This window comes from Mastigoproctus giganteus, chromosome 11 (assembly GCF_048544385.1).
Source record: "Mastigoproctus giganteus isolate SK-2022 chromosome 11, ASM4854438v1, whole genome shotgun sequence".
NCBI classification, from domain to species: domain Eukaryota; kingdom Metazoa; phylum Arthropoda; class Arachnida; order Uropygi; family Thelyphonidae; genus Mastigoproctus; species Mastigoproctus giganteus.
This window is the reverse complement of record NC_143585.1, coordinates 1,594,368-1,618,269: the sequence shown is the minus strand read 5'-3', so window position 1 is coordinate 1,618,269 and position 23,902 is coordinate 1,594,368. Positions and strand designations below refer to the sequence as shown.

At 38.4% G+C, this 23,902-nt stretch overlaps 1 protein-coding gene across 1 annotated transcript in view; it reads left to right on the top strand.

Moving 5' to 3' along the window:
• Positions 1-23,902, top strand: part of LOC150077639 (elongation factor 1-alpha-like) — a 139,348-nt gene that overhangs the window by 40,269 nt on the left and 75,177 nt on the right. Inside the window, exon 2 of the mRNA XM_090384786.1 lies at positions 7,197-7,366. Coding sequence (XP_090240912.1) covers positions 7,223-7,366 — 144 coding nt within the window. The 5' untranslated portion in view covers positions 7,197-7,222. The remainder of the gene's footprint in view (positions 1-7,196; positions 7,367-23,902) is intronic.

Genomic DNA, 23,902 nt, shown 5'->3' with positions numbered 1-23,902 from the left:
CTTCATATCTGCTTGCACAATTACCCCAGGTCCTTTTCATTCTCCACCACTGTCAGTGTAGTACCGCAGAATTGATACGTTGATCTGGGGTTACTGTTTCCCATATGTAGTACTTTACATTTGTCAATGTTAAACTTCATTTGCCACCTCTCAGCCCATCTGTTCAACCTTTCCAGATCCTGTTGCAGCAGCATAGCGTCAGTAGTGTCCTTAACAACCCTGCCAACCTTTGTATCATCTGCAAACTTGGTCATTAAACTTGATATACCATCATCAATATCATTCATAAATACAGAAAACAACAACGGACCCAACACTGAATCCTGAGGAACTCCACTAATAACATTAGTCCACGTTGAGCAGTGTCCATTGATTACCACTCTGTCTTCTGCCACTCAACCATCCCTTTATCCATAGCAGCAATTTGCCTCCAATGCTACACTGCTCCAATTTGTGCAGCAGTCTTCCATGTGCAACAGTATCAAAAGCCTTTCTAAGATCCAAATATATAATATCAAAGTTATTCCCTTCATCCAGTTATTTTGTGACTACATCATAGTATCCAATCAAATTGTTCAGGCAAGACCTGCCCTTAATAAAACCATGCTGCATCTGAGCTATAACTGAATTCTTGTCTAGACGATCCTGCAGTGCTTCTTTAACCAGTGCCTCCATTAATTTTCCTGGAACAGAAGTTAAACTAACAGGTCTATAATTACTTGTGTCAGCCTTTGATCCTCCTTTGTGAATTGGGGTTACATTTGCACATCTCCAGTCTATGGGTACCTCCCCTGAGTCCAAAGAAGCTCTCATAATTATGGCTAGGGGTTTGCTTACTTCCTTTGCTGCCTCCTTTAATATAACTGGATAGATCCCATCTACCCCAGGTGCCTGTTTTATGTTTATCCTCAACAATCTCTCCTCCACTTTCCTCTCAGTTATTACAAAATCATCTAGCTCACTGCCAATGTTTACTTTACCTACGTCATTCTCCTTCCTGAATAACTCCTCATGTGTGAATGTAGATGCAAAATGCTTGTTTAGATTGTTAGCCACCTGAGCAGGATCCTCAACTGTTGAACCATCAATATCCAGTGGACCAATCTGATTCATCCCTTTCCTTCTTGAGTTTAAATAGGTAAAGAACTCTTTTCTGTTTTTCTTTGCATCCTTTGCCAAGGATTTTTCGTAGTCTGCCTTTGCCTGCCTAATCTCCTTTGTGACTTGGTTACAGACCAACTTATATCTATCATAGGCTTCCATGTCACCGATTAATTTGCATGTATCCCATGCATTTTTCTTCTCTGCCACATATCTCATTAGTTCATCTGACAACCATTTAGGCCTGAACCTTGAACAATATTTCTTAGTTGGTATGTAAAGCCTGGTAGCTTCCAAGATTAGTTCCTTGAATGCTTCTCATTATGATTTTGCTGTTGGTAACATCATCAGTTGGTCCCACTGTATAGAATTTAAATACTGTCTCAGACCATCATAGTCGCCTTTACGAAAACAAAAACTCTTCCCTTTACCTCTGATGGTAGTTACCTCCTTGAGTAAATCCCACTTCAACACACTGTGATCACTGCCACCTAGTGGTTCATTTATCTGCAGATTCTTAATGCATGAAGAATCACTACTGATAATCAGATCAAGAGTATTGTTCCCTCTTATTGCCTCTCGAACATGCTGATGTAGAAAACAATCATCCAATAAATCCACAAAAGCCTTGCTAGTGTGCGAGTGACCAACCCACAAATTCCAGTCAATATCTGGGAAATTAAAATCCCCCATTGTAAGACTCTCTGATTTACTGGCCCACTCTATTTCCCTGTACAGTATCTTATTATACTCATCAGAGTCATTAGGCCTATAGCACACTCCTACTCTGAATTTTGATTTCCCTATGTCGCACCAAACTGACTCGACACTGCCCTGTCCATCAATGTCGACTGGCTTCACTTCCTTGGATTTTATGTGTTTCTTAACTAATAGCATAATCCCTCCTCCCCTCCTGTCCTGTCTATCCTTTCTATACACATTGTATTCCCCAAATTCCAGTTCTGCATTCCTTATATCTGTGTGACACCACGTCTCTGATATCCCAACAATATCTGCCTTTGATGTTTTGAGCAATACCTCAAATTCATCAAATTTATTTACTAAACTCCTAGCATTGGTGTACACGCAAGTATACATGCACCTGTTTCTATTCTTAGCTACCCTAACACAGCCCATGTGTTTACTTGTACCGCAATGACTCCCAGCATTCTCTGAAATATCCTTCATCTTGTTTTTCAGGCTTCTGCTCATTTCAATAGAAGCAGTGCAAGAATCACTTCCACCTCTGCCAGTGGCTACTGTTAATCTATTAGTCCTTGTATCCCCTCAACTAGCAGTTTTCCGACCCACCTAACACTGCCTCGACAGCATCAGCAAATATTCTTGCACCCTTTCTATTTAAGTAAGCGCATCGGCTTCTTTCTACAGAAGCCGATGCGCCAAAACTACCAAATCAAAAAAAAAAAAAAAAAAATTTAAATATGGGGGTGCCTTTCTAAAAAATGCACTACTAAAATTATTTAACATCATATGGCTTGCAACAGATACCCAAAGATTGGTAAACAGGAATAGTAATCAGTTTACACAAAAAAGGCTCCAGAAATGACCCTAACAACTATAGACTGTCAACTGCTACAAAGCTATACTCTAATATACTAAAGAATAAACTTAATAAATACAGTGAACAATTCTTAGAAGAAGAACAATGGGGGTTCAGAAAAGGGAGAAGCGCAATAGATGCCATTTTCTCACTACAACAAATTTTGGAGAAAATAAGAGAATTCAATCTACCAACATTTCTGTTGTTTATTGATTATGAAAAAGCATATGGCAATGTAAACCGGGAAAAACTTTGGGAGATTCTATGTGAAGAAAATATCCCAACCCAACTCCGGAAAGTGATCCAAAGCCTATATAAAAACTCAAAAGTCTGTATAAAATATTCTAATGGCCAACTATCAGATCCAATTAACACCAATAAAGGAGTGAAACAAGGATGTGGACTATCACCAAATTTATTTAATATCTAAATCAATAAAATTCTTAAAGAATGGAAACAAACAATTAACAACGGAATACAGTTGAACAACAGGAATAAAATCCAAACTATATTATATGCTGATGATCAAGTTATAATTGCAAAATCCGAAGATGAACTACAGATAGCAGCAAATGAACTTAATAAAATAGGTAAAAAGTACGAGATGAAAATCTCCACCTCAAAAACAAAATGAATGGGATTACGTGGAAAAAACATACAAAGAGTCAAAATTGTTATTGATGATAAAATAATATAACAAATATCTGGCTTCACCTGTTTGGGAAATTTAATATCAAATGAAGGGAAAGACATCCACACTAAACTACAGAAATATAATGGTTTGAGCATGCTCAATGCTGATGGGATTCTTCCTCTTGCTCAGAATAATCACCTGAGAGGGCATAAATTCAAATTGAGGAAAGACAGATATAGGATAGATGTGCGGAAATTTGCCTTTAGCCAGCGGGTAGTTGGTTGGTGGAACAGACTTCCATCCCTTGTTGTGGAAGTTGATAGCCTAAATAAATTTAAGGCTCAGCTGGACAGGTATTTTGAACAAACGGAGGGGTGAAGTGGAAGTTTTTTTGTTTTTTTTGGCTGATGCTGCATAAGCTTGTTTTCTTGCATCATATGCCTCTACTAATGCTAATGCTAATAATAAAATGAATGGAATGATTAAACGCCACTTCGGAAAATAAATGACAACTGAAACAAAATTATGACTGCACAACATCACTTCAAAACCAGCCCTCTTTACAGCTGTGAGACGAGTCATAAATAAGAAATATGCACACAAACTAGAAGCAGCACAAATGAGATTTTAAGACCATTATTAGGCTTTACAATACTAGACCACCAAAGAAATTTAGATATCCGCGAGAAATTAAAAGTAGATAACAGAGTAAATGACATAAAACGGTATCAGGAAAAATGGATCAGCCACATGGAAAGAATGAAATCAGACCGGATCCCAAAATTAGCCTTTTAACTACAAACCTACAGGCAAGAGAGATGTCGGTCGACCAAGACAACGATGGCGAGATCAAGACCACCTCCAAGAGTTACAACGGAACAGGTCTTAAAAAACCTAAGACAGACCAAGTTCATGATAATGATGATGAGGAACCGCTAGGTGGCAGTGATCGCAGTGTACTGCTGTTGGATTTAGTTAAAAATTGTAACTACCATCAGGGGTAAAGGGAAGGGTTTTTTTCTTTTGTAAAGGCAACTACAGTGGTTTCAGACATTTTTTAAATTTTATACAGAGAGACCAACTGGTGATGTTACCAATGGCAAATTCTATATGGGAAGCATTCAAGGAATTAATCTTGGAAGCTGCTAGGCTTTTCATACCAATTAAGAAATATTCTTCAAGGTTTAGGCCTAAATGGATGTCAGATGAACTAATGAAACTTGTGGCAGGGAACAAAAAATGCAGGGGATGCATATAAGTTATCAGGCAACACAGAAGCCTATGGTAGATATAAGCTAGTCTGTAATCGTCACAAAGGAGGTTAAGCAAGTGAAGGCAGATTATGAGAAACCTTTGGCAAAGGATGCAAAGAAAGAAAAACAGCAAAGACTCCTTTACTTATGTAAACTATAGAAGGAAGGGGATGAATCAGATTGGTCCACTTGATATCGATCATTCGGCTGTTAATGATCCTGCTCAGATAGCTGACAAACTGAATGAGTATTTTGCATCTACATTCACACATGAGGAATTCTGTAGGGAAGTGGAGGACAGAAGCTTATTGAACTCTAACAGGGAGCTAAATGATTTTGTAATAACTGAGAGCAAAGTGGAGGAGAAATTGTTGAAGTTAAGCATAAGAAAGGCACTTGGAGTGGATCAGATCTATCCAGTAATATTAGAGGTGGCGGCAAAGGAAGTAAGCAAACTATTAGCCATAATTATGAGATAACTCTTGTGCTCAGGGTAGATTCTCACAGACTGGAGATGTGTAAATTATCACTAATTTACAAAGCACTGATCAAAGGGTGACACGAGTAATTATAGACCTGTTAGCTTAACTTCTGTTCCGGGGATATTAATTGGGTCACTAGTTAAAGAAGCATTGCAGGATCATCTAGACAAGACTGATCTAGACAAGAATTATTAAAGAAAGAACCCATGCTGTATCTAAATAATAATTCAGATACAGCATGGGTTTTTTTAATGGGAAAGTCTTGTCTGACTAATTTGATTGGATACTATGATGTAGTCACAAAGGAACTGGATACAAAAAATAATTTTGATATCCTATACTTGGATTTCAGGAACGCTTTTGATAGTGTTGCACATGGAACTAGTGTACAAATTGAAGCAGTATGGCATTAAGGACAAGTTGCTACAATAGATAAAGGAATGGTTGAGTAGGAGAAGACACAGATGGTATTCAATGGGCAGTGCTCTTCGTGGACTAATTCTATTTTGTATATTTATCGAATGATATTGATGAAGGTATATCAGGTTAATGTCGAAGTTTGCAGATGATATAAAGGCTGACAGGGTTGTTAATGTGAGTATGCTACTGCAACAGGATCTAGAAAATTTGGGAAGATGGGCTGAGAAGTGGCAAATGAAGTTTAACATTAACAAATGCAAAGTACTGCATATGGGTAGCAGTAACCGAAGAGAAATGTACCAACTGTTTGGTACTACACTCAGGGTAGCAGAGAATGAAAAAGGCAGTGGTAATTTTGTTGTCAGATATGAAGTTTTCTGAGCAGTTCAGACAGGCTGCCAGAGCAGCTCATGGGTCTTGTCAGTGATAGCATTAGCATTAGTAGAGGCATTATGATGCAAGAAAGCAAGCTTATGCAGCATCAGCCAAAAAAAAAAAAAAAAAAAAAAAAAAAACCCACTTCCATTTCACCCCTCCGTTCGTTCGAAATACCTGTCCATGATATACAGGAATTTTGCTAGCAGGGATAAGGGGATGATTATCCCTTTGTATGAGGCAATTGTCAGGCCACACCTTGAGGACTGGAGGCATTATTTTAGGAAGGATTGTTAAAATGAGTGCAGAGAAGAGCAATAAGCTTGCTTTCTTGCATCATATGCCTCTGCTAATGTTATTAAACTCTAATGGCATCCTTATTCATCCTCTGAGAATACAAACTTAAATTGAAAATATGGCTGTAGGACAGATGTGAAAATTTGCTTTGAGTGACATAATTATTAGAGAGATTTTGTAGGTGATGTGGGAATTATTATTTATTTATTATTTATTTTTTGCTGATGCTGTATAAGCTTACTTCATGCATTATTTTCCACTGCTAATGCTAATTAGCATTGCCATTTCCATTAATCACTGAAAAGAAAGAAGTGCAGCTAATTTTATAAATAAAAACTGAATGTGACTAATGAGTCTTCAAAAGTCTGTACTGTTTTTAATGTTGAAATATATTATATATATATATATATCTATATATATATATGTCTATTAGGTTATATGTGTATATCACCTGATATACTGCTGGAAACCTGGAAGATTGTGAAAATAGTGAAAGAGGGGAGGTGTGGTGATAGGATTTAGGCATATGCTGCGTGAATGCCCGAGTCCTATCCCCTCTAGTATTTTGAGTTGTGCATAAGTTTAGACTAGCACTATTATTTATAATTTGGTTTGTTTTTGATTTGTATCCAAAGAATGCTTCTGGTCTTTTCAGAAATGAGTCAAAATGAGAATATTCATATATAAGATTTGAATTTATTCTTTAGACATCTTGTAAATATTTTAGTGATGCTTTCTTTTTTAATAGCATCTGAATATTTTTATGAAATTTATGGACATGTCCAGTTTTAGCTTTTTATAGGTTGTTGGCGGCCTTGATGTATAATCTCTGGCACGTTATTATATTCTTAACGTAAATAATTGTTGACATTTAACTGCTTAATAAGGTGCATTATTTAATTTGACATGAATGCGTCTGGTAAGATGTATTTCTTTTAGTGGTGTTCTGTCCCAATACCTTTTTGAGGTGGTGCATATGTAATAATAATTTTTTTACAGTTTTATAAGTAAAATATTTTACCTACAAAGCTGAAAATCTGATTAATTTTCTTTTGAAAATTAATTATTTTTAGAACTATCTGGAAGAGAAACATAAACAATGCCTAAAGAAAAGACACATATTAATATTGTGGTTATTGGCCATGTTGACTCTGGAAAGTCTACCACCACTGGTCATTTGATTTATAAGTGTGGAGGAATTGATAAACGAACAATTGAAAAATTTGAAAAGGAAGCTCAAGAGGTGAGTTTGAAAAATTGTAATTAGTTTCTCTAGCTGCAGCATAAAATTGTTATTTATACAGTTCAATATATTATGATTATTATTTATTAAGGTAATTTCAATTGTAATTTTTTTTTAATCAGTTAAAGTGTTGACTATATAGTATTATAGAATTACTTTCATAGGCTGCAAAATAATAAATGCAGTTGATTCCGGTTATTTGGGACACATTGGAACTAGTGCATTTTAGCCCGATTAAGCGGCTGCCCCAATTATCCGAAGTGTCACGTAAATACACTGGTGTGCAAAATTTAAGGACCAGTCAGGTTTTCACTGTAGCTTCTCATAGGAATGGCCTGGATATGGGAAAAACATACCAAAGGAACCTCGTGAGGTACAGAAATGATGAAGGAAACAACACCGACACAACAATGGAAATAAAACGGTACAGAGGAACTTTATTCAAAAATGGCAACATGGCACTGGCTGCCGTGATTCAGATGCATCACTACCAAGGTTGGAACAAAGGGAAGAGGTAGTTTTCAGTTGAAGTTATGGCCGCCACCCCCTAATGTTGATGCAGGCTTTGCACCGCCTGTCCATACTTATAACAATGTTGTTGATAAGTTCTTGCGGTAATATCATCCAATCCTCTGTCAGCGCCATTTTCTGGTGGGTGTGGATGTGCTGCTAGGTGTCTCCCCAGAGTGTCCCATATGTGTTCGATGGGACTAAGTTCAGTGGAATGGGCAGGCCAATCCATACAAACAATGTCCTCATTTTCCAAAAGCATATCAACAGCTGCAGTGCGATGGGGTGTGGCGTTATCATCTATAAACACGAACTCTGGGCCAATGGCACCTTGGAACAAACACACATGGGGAAGGATTACCTCAGTATAGTAGCGTGCACCGGTTACAGTATCGCCTTCCACTTTCTGGAGTTGTGTATGCCCATCCAAGATAAAGCCTCCCCAGACGAGAACACCTCGACTGCCATATCGATCCCTTTCACTGATGTTTGCGAGGTGATACCGTGTGCTAACCTCTCGCCAGATTAGCTGACGACCAGAATCACTGCTGAGACTGAATCTATTCTCATCAGCAAAGAGTGCTGCCATAAGTAAAGATTTTGTGGTTATAATCTTTAGAAATAGTGGTGGTCCTTAAGTTTTGCACACCAGTACAGTTAAAAATACAATGGCCCCCCAGCTTTACAATTGGTTCACTGTACAATCAAATCACATTATGATGGACTAACAATAGTAAAGTACCGTTCGCTATACGATGTGTAGTAAGCACCGGTCATTGTGATCACATTTGTGAATTAAATTTTAATTCTGTTAAACAGCGATTCTAATTAGCAAAAATAGGAGGAATATTATCCACAGGTTATAAAAGTAAAGATATATTAAGCACAAATTTACCCTTTATTACCTTACCAATTAAAAAAATTAAATGATACGTGAAAATTGGAAGAATATATGTGATAATCGGAATAATTAATACGTACTGTAATATGTACATACTAACTAGTTGACATTTCTGTTCACTGACATTTGTGTGTGGGGGTTAAAATTTAAAACAGTAAAAAGATAAGCAATCAATAACAAAGAACACGGCACACACAAATTGCAAGTAACACGATATGTGCAAGTGAGAATGGAGTAACAAGTTATGAAGCGTTAAAAATAGGAATGAAGAGAAGATTCTGAAAATTAATTTTTTTATATGATTGAAGATTTCATGGAAGTGTAAACACATTTCACCATAATAACCCACAGAATTCCAGCTGTCGGTATTATCGTAAATTCAGTAAGATCGAGTTTACTATCCGTCTATGATAGATTGCACCAACAGAAAAGCCCAATAAACAGGTGACTGATAATTGTTTTTATTGTTTTATGGTTGTGACCTCCAGAAATCCAACCGAACCATGTGGTAGGGTCAGAGACAATCGTAGGGTAATATCCATGCTGTGGTCTCCTGTTCTGATTAAACGGCATGTTGTCCCAATTAAGTGAAGTAAACCCTGGCTATTTTCTCAATTGGGTTCTGTTTTTTAAGATTTGCTCCAAATAACCGGCCGGCTGCCCCGATTAACTGGTGGCCCAAATAACCAAAATCCACTGTATATTTTTTGTAATCCTTACTTTTGATATCAGATGCTGTGATGAATTAGATCATTAGTTCTGATAAACATAAATTTATTTTAACATGCAACCAGTTCTCATATTTTGCAATTTGAGAACATTTTGTCATATGTACAGTATATTGAAGAGGAAATTTAATGAAAGTACGGTATTTATTACAAAATACAGTATAAGTGAGTATTAAATGTTGTACTGGACCCTTTATGGTCAATTGATGAATGAGATTTGTTTTTCTATTCTGCTGGCATACCTAGAAATATCAAAATGGCAGTATACTGCCATTTTTATACTTCCTAAAAACAATTTTATTAACCTAATTATTGTTCACTGCTGTTAGTTGATTGTTGACAGCAGGTTTTTTTTTTTTTGAATGGATTATTTCGACATGGCATCAACATCTTGTAAAATCCTTTCTGATGAGCAAATTCAGAAATTCCTAATACTTTCTAATTTAGAATTTGATTTATCTTTGTTTAATAATTATCAAATACTCAAGATGTGGTCTGACTATTGCCTTATACAATGTGATAATCAGCTCCTTATCCTTGCTGGAAATATTCCTGTATATCATGACAAAAATTCCCATAAGTTGTTTTGGCAGCGTTTTGGAGAATTTCATCATCATCAGCCATTTTCAATCCACTGCAGGATAAAGGCCTCTCCAGCAACTTTCCAGTTCCTCCTGTTTTGAGCACTGGCCATCCATTTACTACCCACAAACTCATGAATTTCATCTATCCATCTCCTTTGTTGTCTTCCAAGTTTTCTTCTAGCTCCTCTTGGGTACCATTCTGTTATTTTCTTAGTCCATCTGTCATCATGTCTTCGAGCTATGTGTCCTGCCTAAGACCATTTTAGTGCTTTAGTTTTGATAAGAATGTCCTTTACTTGAGTTTGCTGCCTAATCCATGTGTTTCTCTTCTTATCTCACAGTCTGATTCCCAATATAATTCATTCCATTCTTCGCTGTGTAGTTCTCAGCTTCTCTTCCATTCTTTTGGCGAGTGTCCAAGTTTCACTTCCATAAGTCATGGTGGGAAGTATACATTGGTTCATTATTTTAAATTTCAGACAAACTGGGATGTTGCTCTTCAGTATGTGACTATATTTCCTGAATGCTATCCATCCAAAATTTATTCTTCTCTTGACTTCCAGCCATTTATCATTATTACAGCTAATAACTTGTCCCAGATAAGTATATGACTCCACCTTTTCAATTACTGCTCCTTCAACCATTATGTCCCTTTCTGTGGCATACTTGTTCATCATTACTTTTGTTTTAGCCATATTCATCTTTAGTCCAAAATCCTTACTAACTGTGCATAACTGATTAAGATTTTCCTCTAATTCTTTGGGATCGTGGCTTATGACCACATGTCATCTGCAAATCGTAAATGGTTTAGGAACTCTCCGTTCACATTGACTCCTTTCTGTGACCAGTCTAATCTTCTGAAAGCTTCCTCAAGGGCAGCAGTAAACAGCTTCGGAGATATTGTGTCTCCAAAGGAAGTAAGCAAACCCCTAGCCATAATTATGAGAGCTTCTTTGGACTCAGGGGAGGTACCCATGGACTGGAGATGTGCAAATGTAACCCCAATTCACAAAGGAGGATCAAAGGCTGACACAAGTAATTATAGACCTGTTAGTTTAACTTCGGTTCCAGGAAAATTAATGGAGGCACTGGTTAAAGAAGCACTGCAGGATCATCTGGACAAGAATTCAGTTATAGCTCAGACACAGCATGGTTTTGTTAAGGGCAGGTCTTGTCTGACCAATTTGATTGGATACTATGATGTAGTCACAAAAGAACTGGATGCAGGGAATAACTTTAATATTATATATTTGGATCTTAGAAAGGCTTTTGATACTGTTGCGCATGGAAGATTGCTGCACAAATTGGAGAAGTGTGGCATTGGAGGCAAATTGCTGCTATGGATAAAGGGATGGTTGAGTGTCAGAAGACAGAGAGTGGTAATCAATGGACACTGCTCAACGTGGACTAATGTTATTAGTGGAGTTCCTCAGGGTTCAGTGTTGGGTCCATTGTTGTTTTCTGTATTTATAAATGATATTGATGATGGTGTATCAGGCTTAATGTCCAAGTTTGCAGACGATACCAAGGTTGGCAGGGTTGTTAAGGACACTACTGATACTATGCTGCTGCAACAGGATCTGGAAAGGTTGAGCAGATGGGCTGAGAGGTGGCAAATGAAGTTTAACATTGACAAATGTAAAGTACTACATATGGGAAACAGTAACCCCAGATCAACGTATCAACTCTGCGGTACTACGCTGACAGTGGTAGAGAATGAAAAGGACCTGGGGGTAATTGTGCAGGCAGATATGAAGTTCTCTGAGCAGTGCAGACGAGCTGCAAGAGTAGCTCATGGTGTCTTGTCAATGATATACAGGAATTTTTCTAGCAGGGATAAGGATGTGATTATTCCTTTGTATAAGGCATTGGTCAGGCCACACCTTGAGTACTGTATACAGGTCTGGAGGCCCCATTTCAAGAAGGATGTAGAGCTGCTCGAACAACTACAGAGAAGGGCAACAAGATTAGTGAATGGAACAAAGGGTTGCTCTTACGAAGAAAGGCTTAAGTTTTGCAAATTACGGAGCCTGGAGACTAGGCATCGGCGAGGTGATCTGATAGAGGTGTATAAGGCTTTGAATGGCTTGAGCATGCTCAATGCCGATGGGATTCTTCCTCTTGCTCAGAATAATCACCTGAGAGGGCATAAATTCAAATTGAGGAAGGACGGATGTCGGATAGATGTGCGGAAATTTGCCTTTAGCCAGCGGGCAGTTGGTTTGTGGAATAGACTCCCATCGCTTGTTGTTGAAGTTGATAGCCTAAATAAATTTAAGGCTCAGCTGGACAGGTATTTCGAACGAATGGAGGGGTGAAATGGGAGTAGTGGTTGTTTTTTTTTTTTTTTTTTTTGGCTGATGCTGAATAAGCTTGCTTTCTTGCATCATATGCCTCTACTAATGCTAATGCTAACTCCTTTCTCGATTTTTAATTTCCTACTGTCTTTGTATAGTCTAATAAAGGAGGTAGCACTCTCATATATTTTCTTCAAAATCATAATATATGCGGTATCTATGCCTTGTCTTTCCAATGCCCGAAACATTGCCTTATGCTGCATGGAGTCAAATGCCTTTTCATAATCTACAAATGCCAGGAATAACGGTGTTTTATATTCATTTGCTTTCTCCATTAGCTGTGCTTTTACGTGAAGGTGATCCATAGTTGAGAATCCTGTCCTAAAGCCAGCTTGCTCTTTCGGTTGATTCTCGTCAAGTATTCTTTCTAATCTGTTAGTAATGATCCTTGTGAACAACTTGTAGATGTGGAATAACAAGCTAATTGGTTTATAATTTCCAATTTCTGATTTATCTCCTTTCTTATGCAGCAAAACTATGATTGCATTATTCCACTGCTTAGGCGTCACACCTTTTCTAATGCACTTTGTGAAGAGCCTGGCCAGTTTTTGTGTTGTCTTTTCCTCCCAATTTTAACAACTCTACAGTAACTTCATTTTCTTCAATGCATATTCTACCTCATCCGAAAGAATATTGGGTATGTCGTATGTGTTGCTACTTTGCAATCCATCTTCCCCACTGCTGGCATCATTCCCCTGCTCCTTGTATAATTCTCTATAGTAGTCTTCTGCTATTTGAATTATGCCTTCTCTGCTGTTTATAAGTAAACCATCTCTATTCTTCAGTTTCAGTATCATTTGTCTTTCTGTATTACTGCTCATGGCTGCTGATTTAAATCCTTTGTTTTCCCTTAATGCTTGTTCTACTTTTCTTGTGTTAAATCTTCTTATGTCCTCTCTGAGTCTTTTTCTAATGGCTTTGCATAACTCAGTATACTCAATTTTCACCCTGTCAGTGTTTTTCTTGCTCTTCATTTGTCGTCTTCGGTTCATCATGACAAGTGTTTCTTGACTAATTTTTTCTTCTTTGGATTTCTTTTTCCCTATAGGTTTTTTGGGCTTTATCACTTTCAGAAAGTTGTAATATTCCTTGTCGATATCTTGGTGCTGAGCAGTCTGCAGAAGCTCAAACTTGTTCTTAAGTTCAAGTACATACTGCTTTTTCTCCTCTTCTGTTATCTCAAAGACCTTTGTATTATTTACTCTAGTCAGTTTTTTCCTTTCCTTTCCTACATCTATATTAGCATTAGTATTAGCATTAGTAGAGGCATTTGATGCAAGAAAGCAAGCTTATGCAGCATCAGCCAAAAAAAAAACATAATAAATAAATAAAAAATAACCACTTCCACTTCACCCCTCTGTTCGTTCGAAATACCTATCCAGCTGAGCCTTAAATATCAAGTGTACATCTTACCATTCTGTGATCACTTCCAACATTTACCTTATTCAGGACTGTAACATCATTCACAATATATCTTCTGTTAGTGAGGATGAATAGAAATAGAAATAGAATTTAAATAGAAAGGGTGCAAGAATATTTGCTGATGCTATCGAGGCAGTGTTAGGTGGGTCGGAAAACTGCTAGCTTGGGGGGGAGACAAAGACCAATAGATTGACAGTAGCCACTGGCAGAGGTGAAAGAGATTCTTGCACTGCTTCTATTAGAATGAGCAGAAGCCTGAAAAACAAGATGCATGGTATTTCAGAGACTGCTGGGAGCCATTGCGGTACAAGTAAACACATGGGTTGTGTTAATGTAGCTAAGAATAGAAACAGGTGCAGGTATACTTGTGTGTACACCAATGCTAGGAGTTTAGTAAATAAATTTGATGAATTTGAGGTATTGCTCAAAACATCAAAGGCAGATATTGTTGGGATATCAGAGACGTGGTGTCACACAGATATAAGGGATGCAGAACTGTAATTTGTCGAGTACAACATCTACAGAAAGGGATAGACAGGATAGGAATGGGGGAGGGGTTATGCTATTAGTTAAGAACACATAGAAACCAAGGAAGTGAAGCCAGTCGACATCGCTGGAAAGTGCAGTGTTGAGTCAGTTTGGTGTGACATAAGCATTGGGAGATCAAAATTGAGAGTAGGAGTGTGCTATAGGCCTAATGACTCTGATGAGTATAATAAGGAACTGTACAGGGAAATAGAGTGGGCCAGTAAATCAGAGAGTCTTATAATGGGAGATTTTAATTTCCCAGATATTGACTGGAATTTTGGTGCTGGTTACTCACGCACTAGCAGGGCTTTTGTGGATTTGCCTCCGTAGCCGAGTGGGCAGGAGCGGGAGTGCAGTAGCACACGCTCTTTGAGTAGACCGGGGTTCAAGCCCCTGACTGCTGAATACGGTCGATCTGCCAACCCGCACTGGACCAGCGTGGCAGATTATGGTCCATTTCCCTCAACATGAATTGTTGAGGAGGCTTCCATCCTGCAGTGGGTTGATAATGGCTGCACTTTACTTTTTTTTACTTTTTGTTTTCTACATCAGCATGTTCGGGAGGCAACTAGAGGGAGTAATACTCTTGATTTATTATCAGCAGGGATTCTTCATGCATTAAGAATCTGCAGATAAACGAACCACTAGGTGGCAGTGATCACAGTGTGCTGAAGTGGGATTTACTCAAAGAGGCAACTACCATTAGGGGTAAAGGGAAGGGTTATTGCTTCAGTAAAGGCGACTACGATGGACTGAGACAGTATTTAAATTCTATACAGTGGGACCAGCTGATGATGTTACCAACAGCAAATTCAAAATGGGAAGCATTCAAAGAACTTATCTTGGAAGCTACTAGGCTTTACATACCAACTAAGAAATATTGTTCAAGGTTTAGGCCAAAATGGATGTCAGTTGAACTAATGAAGCATATGGCAGAGAAGATAAATGCATGAGATTCTTACAAATTAACACATGACACAGAAGCCTATGATAGATACAAGTTGATATGCAACCAAGTTACAAAGGAGGTTAGGCAGGCGAAGGCAGATTACGAGAAATCCTTGGCAACGGATGCAAAGAAAAACAGCAAAGAGTTCTTTACTTATGTAAACTCTAGAAGGAAGGGGATGAATCAGATTGGTCCACTTGATATTGATGGGTCAAGTGTTGATGATCCTGCTCAGGTAGCTAACAAACTAAATGAATATTTTGCATCGACATTCACACATGAAGAGTTATTCAACGAGGGGAATGCCAGAGGTGTATTCAACTCTAGCAGTAAGCTACAGAATCTTGAAATAACTGGGAGTAAAGTGGAGGAGAAACTGTTGAAGATAAACACAAGAAAGGCACCCGGGTGGATGGGATCTATCCAGTTATATTAAAGGAGGCAGCAAAGGAAGTAAGCAAACCCTTAGCCATAATTATGAGAGCTTCCTTGGACTCAGGGGAGGTACCCATAGACTGGAAATGTGCAAATGTGACCCCAATTCACAAAGGAGGATCAAAGGCTGACACAAGTAATTATAGACCTGTGAGCTTAACTTCTGTTCCAGGAAAATTAATGGAGGCACTGGTTAGCATTAGCATTAGCATTAGCAGAGGCATATGATGCAAGAAAGCAAGCTTATTCAGCATCAGCCAAAAAAAAAAAAAAAAAAAACCCACTCCCATTTCACCCCTCCGTTCGTTCGAAATACCTGTCCAGTTGAGCTTTAAATTTGTTTAGGCTATCAACTTCAACAACAAGTGATGGAAGTCGGTTCCACCAACCAACCACCCGCTGGCCAAAGGCAAATTTCCGCACATCTATCCGACATCCGTCCTTCCTCAATTTGAATTTATGCCCTCTGAGGTGATTATTCTGAGAAAGATGAAGAATCCCATTGGCATTGAGCATGCTCAAACCATTCAAAGCCTTATACACCTCTATCAGATCACCTCGCCGGTGCCTAGTCTCCAGACTCTGTAATTTGCAAAACTTAAGCCTTTCTTCGTAAGAGCAACCCTTTGTTCCATTTACTAATCTTGTTGCCCTTCTCTGTACCCGTTCCAGCAGCTCTACATCCTTCTTGAAATGAGGCCTCCAGACCTGTATACAGTACTCAAGATGTGGCCTTACCATTGCCTTATACAAGGGAATAATCACCTCCTTATCCCTGCTAGAAAAATTCCTGTATATCATTGACAAGACACCATGAGCTACTCTTGCAGCTCGTCTGCACTGCTCAGACAACTTCATATCTGCCTGCACAATTACTCCCAGGTCCTTTTCATTCTCCACCACTGTCAGTGTAGTACCGCAGAGTTGATACGTTGCTCTGGGGTTACTGTTTCCCATATGCAGCACTTTACATTTGTCGATGTTAAACCTCATTTGCCACCTCTCAGCCCATCTGTTCAACCTTTCCAGATCCTGTTGCAGCAGCATAGCGTCAGTATTGTCCTTAACGACCCTGCCAACCTTTGTATCATCTGCAAACTTGGACATTAAACTTGATATCCCATCATCAATATCATTCATAAACACCGAAAACAACAACGGACCCAACACTGAACCTTGAGGAACTCCACTAATAACATTAGTCCACGTTGAGCAGTGTCCATTGATTACCACTCTCTGTCTTCTGCCACTCAACCATCCCCTTATCCATAGCAGCAATTTGCCTCCAATGCCACACTGCTCCAATTTGTGCAGCAGTCTTCCATGTGCAACAGTATCAAAAGCCTTTCTAAGATCCAAATATATAATATCAAAGTTATTCCCTGCATCCAGTTCTTTTGTGACTACATCATAGTATCCAATCAAATTGGTCAGGCAAGACCTGCCTTTAACAAAACCAGTTAAAGAAGCACTGCAGGATCATTTAGACAAGACTTCAGTTATAGCTCAGACACAGCATGGTTTTGTTAAAGGGAGGTCTTGCCTGACCAACTTGATTGGATACTATGATGCAGTCACAAAAGAACTGGATTCAGGGAATAACTTTGATATTATATACTTGGATCTTAGAAAGGCTTTTGATACTGTTGCACATGGAAGACTGCTACACAAATTGGAGCAGTGTGACATTGGAGGCAAATTGCTGCTATGGATAAAGGGGTGGTTGAGGGGGAGAAGACAGAGAGTGGTAATCAATGGACACTGCTCATCGTGGACTGATGTTATTAGTGGAGTCCCTCAGGGCTCAGTGTTGGGTCCATTATTGTGTTCTGTATTTATAAATGATATTGATGATGGTATATCGGGCTTAATGTCCAAGTTTGCAGACGATACAAAGGTTGGCAGGGTTGTCAAGGACACTACTGACACTATGCTGCTGCAACAGGATCTGGAAAGGTTGAGCAGATGGGCTGAGAGGTGGCAAATGAAGTTTAACATTGACAAATTTAAAATACTACACATGGGAAACAGCAATCCCAGAGCAACGTATCAACTCTGTGGTACTACACTGACAGTGGTAGAGAATGAAAGGGACTTGGGGGTGGTTGTGCAGGCAGATATGAAGTTCTCTGAGCAGTGCAGACGGGCTGCAAGAGTAGCTCATGGAGTATTGTCAATGATATACAGGAATTTTTCCAGCAGGGATAAGGAGGTGATTATTCCATTGTATAAGGCGATGGTCAGTCCACACCTAGAGTACTGTATACAGGTCTGGAGGCCTCATTTCAAGAAGGATGTAGAGCTGCTGGAACGAGTACAGAGAAGGGCAACAAGATTAGTGAATGGAACAAAGGGGTGCTCTTACGAAGAAAGGCTTAAGTTTTGCAAATTACAGTGTCTGGAGACTAGGCACCAGCGAGGTGATCTGATAGAGGTGTATAAAGACTTGAATGGTTTAAGCATGCTCAATGCTGATGGGATTCTTCCTCTAGCTCAGAAAAATCACCTGAGAGGGCATAAATTCAAATTGAGGAAAGACAGATGTAGGATAGACGTGCGGAAATTTGCCTTTAGCCAGCGGGTGGTTGGTAGGTGGAACAGACTTCCATCCCTTGTGGTGGAGGTTGATAGCCTAAATAAGTTTAAGGCTCAGCTGGACAGGTATTTTGAACGAACAGAGGGGTGAAGTGGAAGTGGTTTTTTTTTTTTTTTTTTTTTGGCTGATGCTGCATAAGCTTGCTTTCTTGCATCAAATGCCTCTGCTAATGCTAATGCTTTCATTTCTTTCACCAATTTCAAAATTTCCTATAGTTCCTCTTTCTGCGCTGTTTTGTCTTTTTCCAACCTAGTCTAGAAGACTCAATTTCGGTGTACATTTCTTCAACCTCTTCATCATCATGGCTCGATGTTGGTGCATAAATCATTATAACCTTTAGCTTGTACCTCTTAGAAATCTTGAGTATTAGTCTTGACACCCTTGATCAAAACTAATACTCAAGAAATCTTCAGGATTATAAGTACTTAACACAGTTTGCCAAGTGGTTTTCAATCAATTGTCAGCTGCAGAACCTTGGAATCATATTTTTCTCCTTTAAGTTTTTTTGTAAATAAAATCGTGCCTCTCATTTCACTTTGTCAGTCATCTGTCTGTTGCCTTAAACTCTTTGTGTAGTTTTTCAGCAAAATCATTTGCTTTTTGAAGAAGAATGCTACAGTTTATTGGTGCATTAAATGAGCTGGCCTGCTTGAACCAAATGAACAGAGCTTCATCTACTGTTTAGTATGAGAATAATGTAACTGGGAGTTTGTCAAGGACTCGAGACTCTAGCAACTTACCAAGTGATGCACTCCTTATTCGGGCCCCAGAACAGAATTACCAAGTGCAAACTACTCTGGTTCAAAAGGACTTAGTTCTATTGGGAGATTCCATTGTCAGGGATACGGGAAATATTTTTGTTATAAGGATAGGTGGATTAGAACCAGGGTATGTCTGCCAGGAGCAACTATTAATGATGTCACCAACAGACTATCAGATTTTAAGGGGAGAAAAGAAAATATTATTATTCATGTGGGGACTACATGACATTAAGCATACATGATCTGATGATTTGTTAGACAAATATAGGACCATTATGAAGAAATGTCGTGAATTAGGTCACAATGTCTACGTGTCTGCAATCCTGCCCATGCACAATAGGAGGGATTATATGCTGAAAGCCTTGTGACTTGAAGGATTCAGCAAAGCTTTGTGGGGGGGGGATTTCTATCAGCTTGGCCTGCACTTGTAGGTAGAAGGAATCTGTTTTGTAGAGACAGGATACATTTAAACAAAGGTGGTGCAAGAGGTTTTACCAGTATTATTGAGAATACTTTAAAGGTTCAGGGAAACTACTAGTTTGGGGGGACAAGGGTAATATAGATACGCATCTATCGGATAATGTTGGTCAAATTAACGCTTGCACATAGCTTAAGAGTATTTGTTTGTTACCGCAACAGAACATAGTAGTAAGATGTTCTGAGAGCAAAAGCATTTCAAATGAGCAGGTAGCAAATGCTAGGGAAGCTTGCTTAAATAACTTTAAGGAGTGTGTCAGGGTAGTTAACTATACAAGAACACTAAGTCTTAATTGTTTATACAGTAATGTCAAAAGTGTCGTCAATAAAATGAGTGAATTTGAACTGCTGGTTAGGACAAGAAACACTGACATAATAGGGCTTACAGAAATGTGGTTAAATCCACCTGGAGTTAAGGGATGATGAGTTTCAGTACAGTAAAGTCCCTGTCCTTCCTAAATACATATACTGTATATAGGAAGGACAGGGAAGATAGAGGAGTGGTAGGGTCATGCTTCTTATCAAAAGTAGCCTGAGCATGACGAAAGCTTTCCTGGATTCAGACGTTTTGCTTGCTAGTATAGAATCTGTATGGTGTGAAATAGTTGGAAGCAAAGGTATAATGAGAGTGGGAGTAATCTATAGGTCAGGTGATTGTGAAGATTATGATGAGAGCCTCTACATGCAAATGGAATAGGCAAATAAGCCTGAATGTCTTATTAGGGTGATTTCAATTTGCCTCTAATTGATTAGAGCAAATGGGAAGGAAACTCCACATGGGGGACAAAATTTTTAAATCAACTAGATGATTGTTATTTGTATCAACATATCAGGGAAAGTACTAGGGAAAAGAATACTCTAGACCTCATCATCACCCATGAACCAGATGACATAATAGGACTGACAGTACAGGAACAAGTAGCAGGAAGTGATCATGGAGTTCTATAGTGGACGAAGAAGAGAGCAGTAGCAGTAGTTAAAGGCAAAGGAATGGGTTGTAATTTCAGGAAAAGAAATTACGATGCCTTAAAGTGCTACGTGGCCTCTATTAACTGGGTAGGATATCTCACAGAGAGCGAATACAGTTGAATTATGGTATACCTTTAAAACATTAATCACAGAAGCCTTGAATGCTTATATACCATTAAAAAAATACTCAATTAGGAGATTATAAGATATTGGATAAATAATGAATTTGGCAACTTCATTATTGGATAAATAATGAAGTTGCCAAATTACTTGAGCAGAAAAAGGTGGCATGGAAAAGTTACAGAGCAATAAAAAGTACTGAAGCCTATTACAGCTACAAATTGATCTGTAATAATGCCACTGAAAAGGTTAGGCTGGCAAAGGCAGTTTATGAGGAAATTGCTGGCAAAGAGAGCAAAGAGGGGGAATAAGGAATTCTTCACATATAAATGCAAAGAAGAGAAGGACAAACCAGATTGGACCCTTATGTAATGCAGGTGGGATAGTATTAGATAGTCCAGCTGAAGTTGCAGATGAACTCAACAGTTACTTTGCATTGATATTTACAGAAGAAAAACCCTTCATGTCAATGAGAAATTCTGGGAGTGAAGTTGAAAAAAATGTAATTAATGATGTTGAAGTTTCACACTTTTATTTAATGAAAAAACTTTCGAGCTTATAGGCTAGTAAGGCTCCTGGGATTAGTAGCATTTACACTCTAATCTTAAGGGAAGCGGCAAGTGAGTGCATCGAACCATTGAGGCTAATTATGAGAGCATCACTGGACTTGGGAGTGATACTGTTGGATTGGAAAAGTGCCAGTATATCTCCAATACATAACAGCAGTTCTAAGAGTGAAGTGGGAAATTGCCGGCTTATTAGTCTAATTTCATCAGTAGTAGAAAAAATCATGGAGACCATGATCAAAGGTGGAATTCAGGATCACTTAGATAGAAATGGAATTCTGAAGGATACTTTTTGTTATTTTATTTTATTATTATTTTTATTTTATTTTTTTTATTTTTGGCTGGTGCAGCATAAGCCATAAGGCTTCCTTGTAACATGTGGCCATTACTAATACTAATTATACTTGTGCTTCCAACTAATTCACACCACACTGATTCTATGCTGGCAGGCATAACTACAGACTTATCGAAAGCTCCTTTTGCAATCAGTTTGCTTTTGATGAGAAGCATGACACCATTACCCCTCCTATTTTCCCTGCCTTTCCTAAATACATTATATGTACCATAGTGGAACTTGTCATCCCCAATTTCTGGGTGGCACCATGTTTTTGTTAGCTCTATTATGTCAACATTAGATATCCTAACCAGGAGTTCAAATTCAGCTATTTTATTGGTTATTTTATTGTAGTTATTTGAATTTATTTAGGCTTGTTTCCCTGTCTTTCACATTCTGCTCATTTGAAACTTTGCTACACTCAGAACATCTTGCCAACATATCGGCTGTTGTGATAACAAACAAGAATTCTTGAGGTGAGTGCAAGCATTATTTTGACCCATATCACAGATAAATGCAGATCTATATTACCCTTCTTTTCCCTAACTAGCAATTTCCCTGAACCCTTAAGGTATCCTCAGTGATATCAGCAGAAATCCTTGTACCTAGTCTCCACATGAATAATAATGCTCTCTTTTTTCCCCCCTTAAAAATCTGAAAGTCTGTTGGTGACATCATGAATTGCTGCTCCTGGCAAACACACCCTGGTTCTAGTCCACCTGTCTTTATCACAAAAAATATTACCCATTTCTCTGACAGTAAAGTCTCCAAATAAAACTAGATCACTAGTGTGCAATATGTTCCATTAATGGATCCATTGAAGAGTTTTTTTGAAAAGCAGTGGATATAATATTTCTTATCAGTCTGCTCCAAGGGTTCCCCATAACTCCATTATGTGAGCATTGTGACACAGTACAAACTCTGTAAAGGCCAGATAGTGTGTTGTTATGTAGTGTTGGGTTACATTGGTCTGTTGTTCACTGACCATTTGTGTAGGGGGCCCACAGAACATCACAGATCCCCCCGTTTCCATCCAGTACCATAGAGAAATGGGCCGGCCATTAAGGTGTGAAATATCTGTTGCTGGAGTAAATCCTGGCCATTGCCTGATCTTGCCAGTGAGGGCCCCTAAAAGAAAAAGAACACTGAAAGTTTTTATTAGAAGAGGAGCACATGTGATAGTTTGAACAAAAAGTGAAGATTGGAAGTTAAGGAACAGAGGGGCACCTTGTAGGGGAATGCTATCCTCCACAGGGGTTGACTGTTGAGAACTGGGACAGATTTAAGGGGGTACAGCCCATTAGGCAAAAAGTTTGGAGTGGAGAGAGAGAGAGAGAGAGAGAGAGAGAGAGAGAGAGAGAGAGAGAGAGAGAGAGAGAGAGAGAGAGAGAGAGAGAGAGAGAGAGAGAGAGAGATCACTATGGTTATAATCCATTGTGTTAAATCTCGCACTGGACAGAACCCCTTGGCGGCTTGCAGCATGCTTATCCAAAGCAATGTATAAGGTGAATTCGAGTGGATTTCACTACTAAGTGAAAATTTCCGTAGATCAGGTCTGCATGATTAAAAGAGAGAATCTTTAAGGGACCTGTAATTGGAAAGCTTCTGCAGGATTGAGTTTTGAAAAAATGACTCGATGTATTATAACCAAAAACAATGGTAGGCTTTCAAATGGCTTTGGGGAAACTTTTTGGGTAACCACAGATCTCCTGCATAAAAAGGATGGAGTTCAAAAATTGCTTTTGCATATAAAGAAATAGGATGTTATGCATGCTGAAACTACATTTCTGGCATTTGCATTTAGGCTTCTTTCCTAAAACTTTGGCTTGGTGGCTGAAGATTAAGGGGAAACGATTCCATCAAGATATTGAGTAAACAGAAAATCACTGCCAGGGTTTCTGAAATGAATATGTTCAGGCAGACAACTCTGGATGTTGTTATGATATCCTAGACAAAATGTACCAAAAGAAATCATCTGAACAACAATTTTTAAATTGTACATATCTTTTTTACAATAATATATATTATATATTATTTTCACATAGTTTAAACTGTAAAAGTTTTAAAAATGTAATTGAAAGTACTCTCATTTGTTTTGTAATGGTATTGTCTTAATTAATTTGTACCAATATTATCAGCAGTTGTACTAAAAAACTACATGCTAGAAAAAAAGCAGAGAAAACATATCAGCATACAAAACTGACTTAGTGTGTTTACATCTTTGTTATAAAAAAACAAAAAAAAACAAAACAAAACAAAAGAATTTCATTTTGTTGACATAGACTATTGTCGTACAATA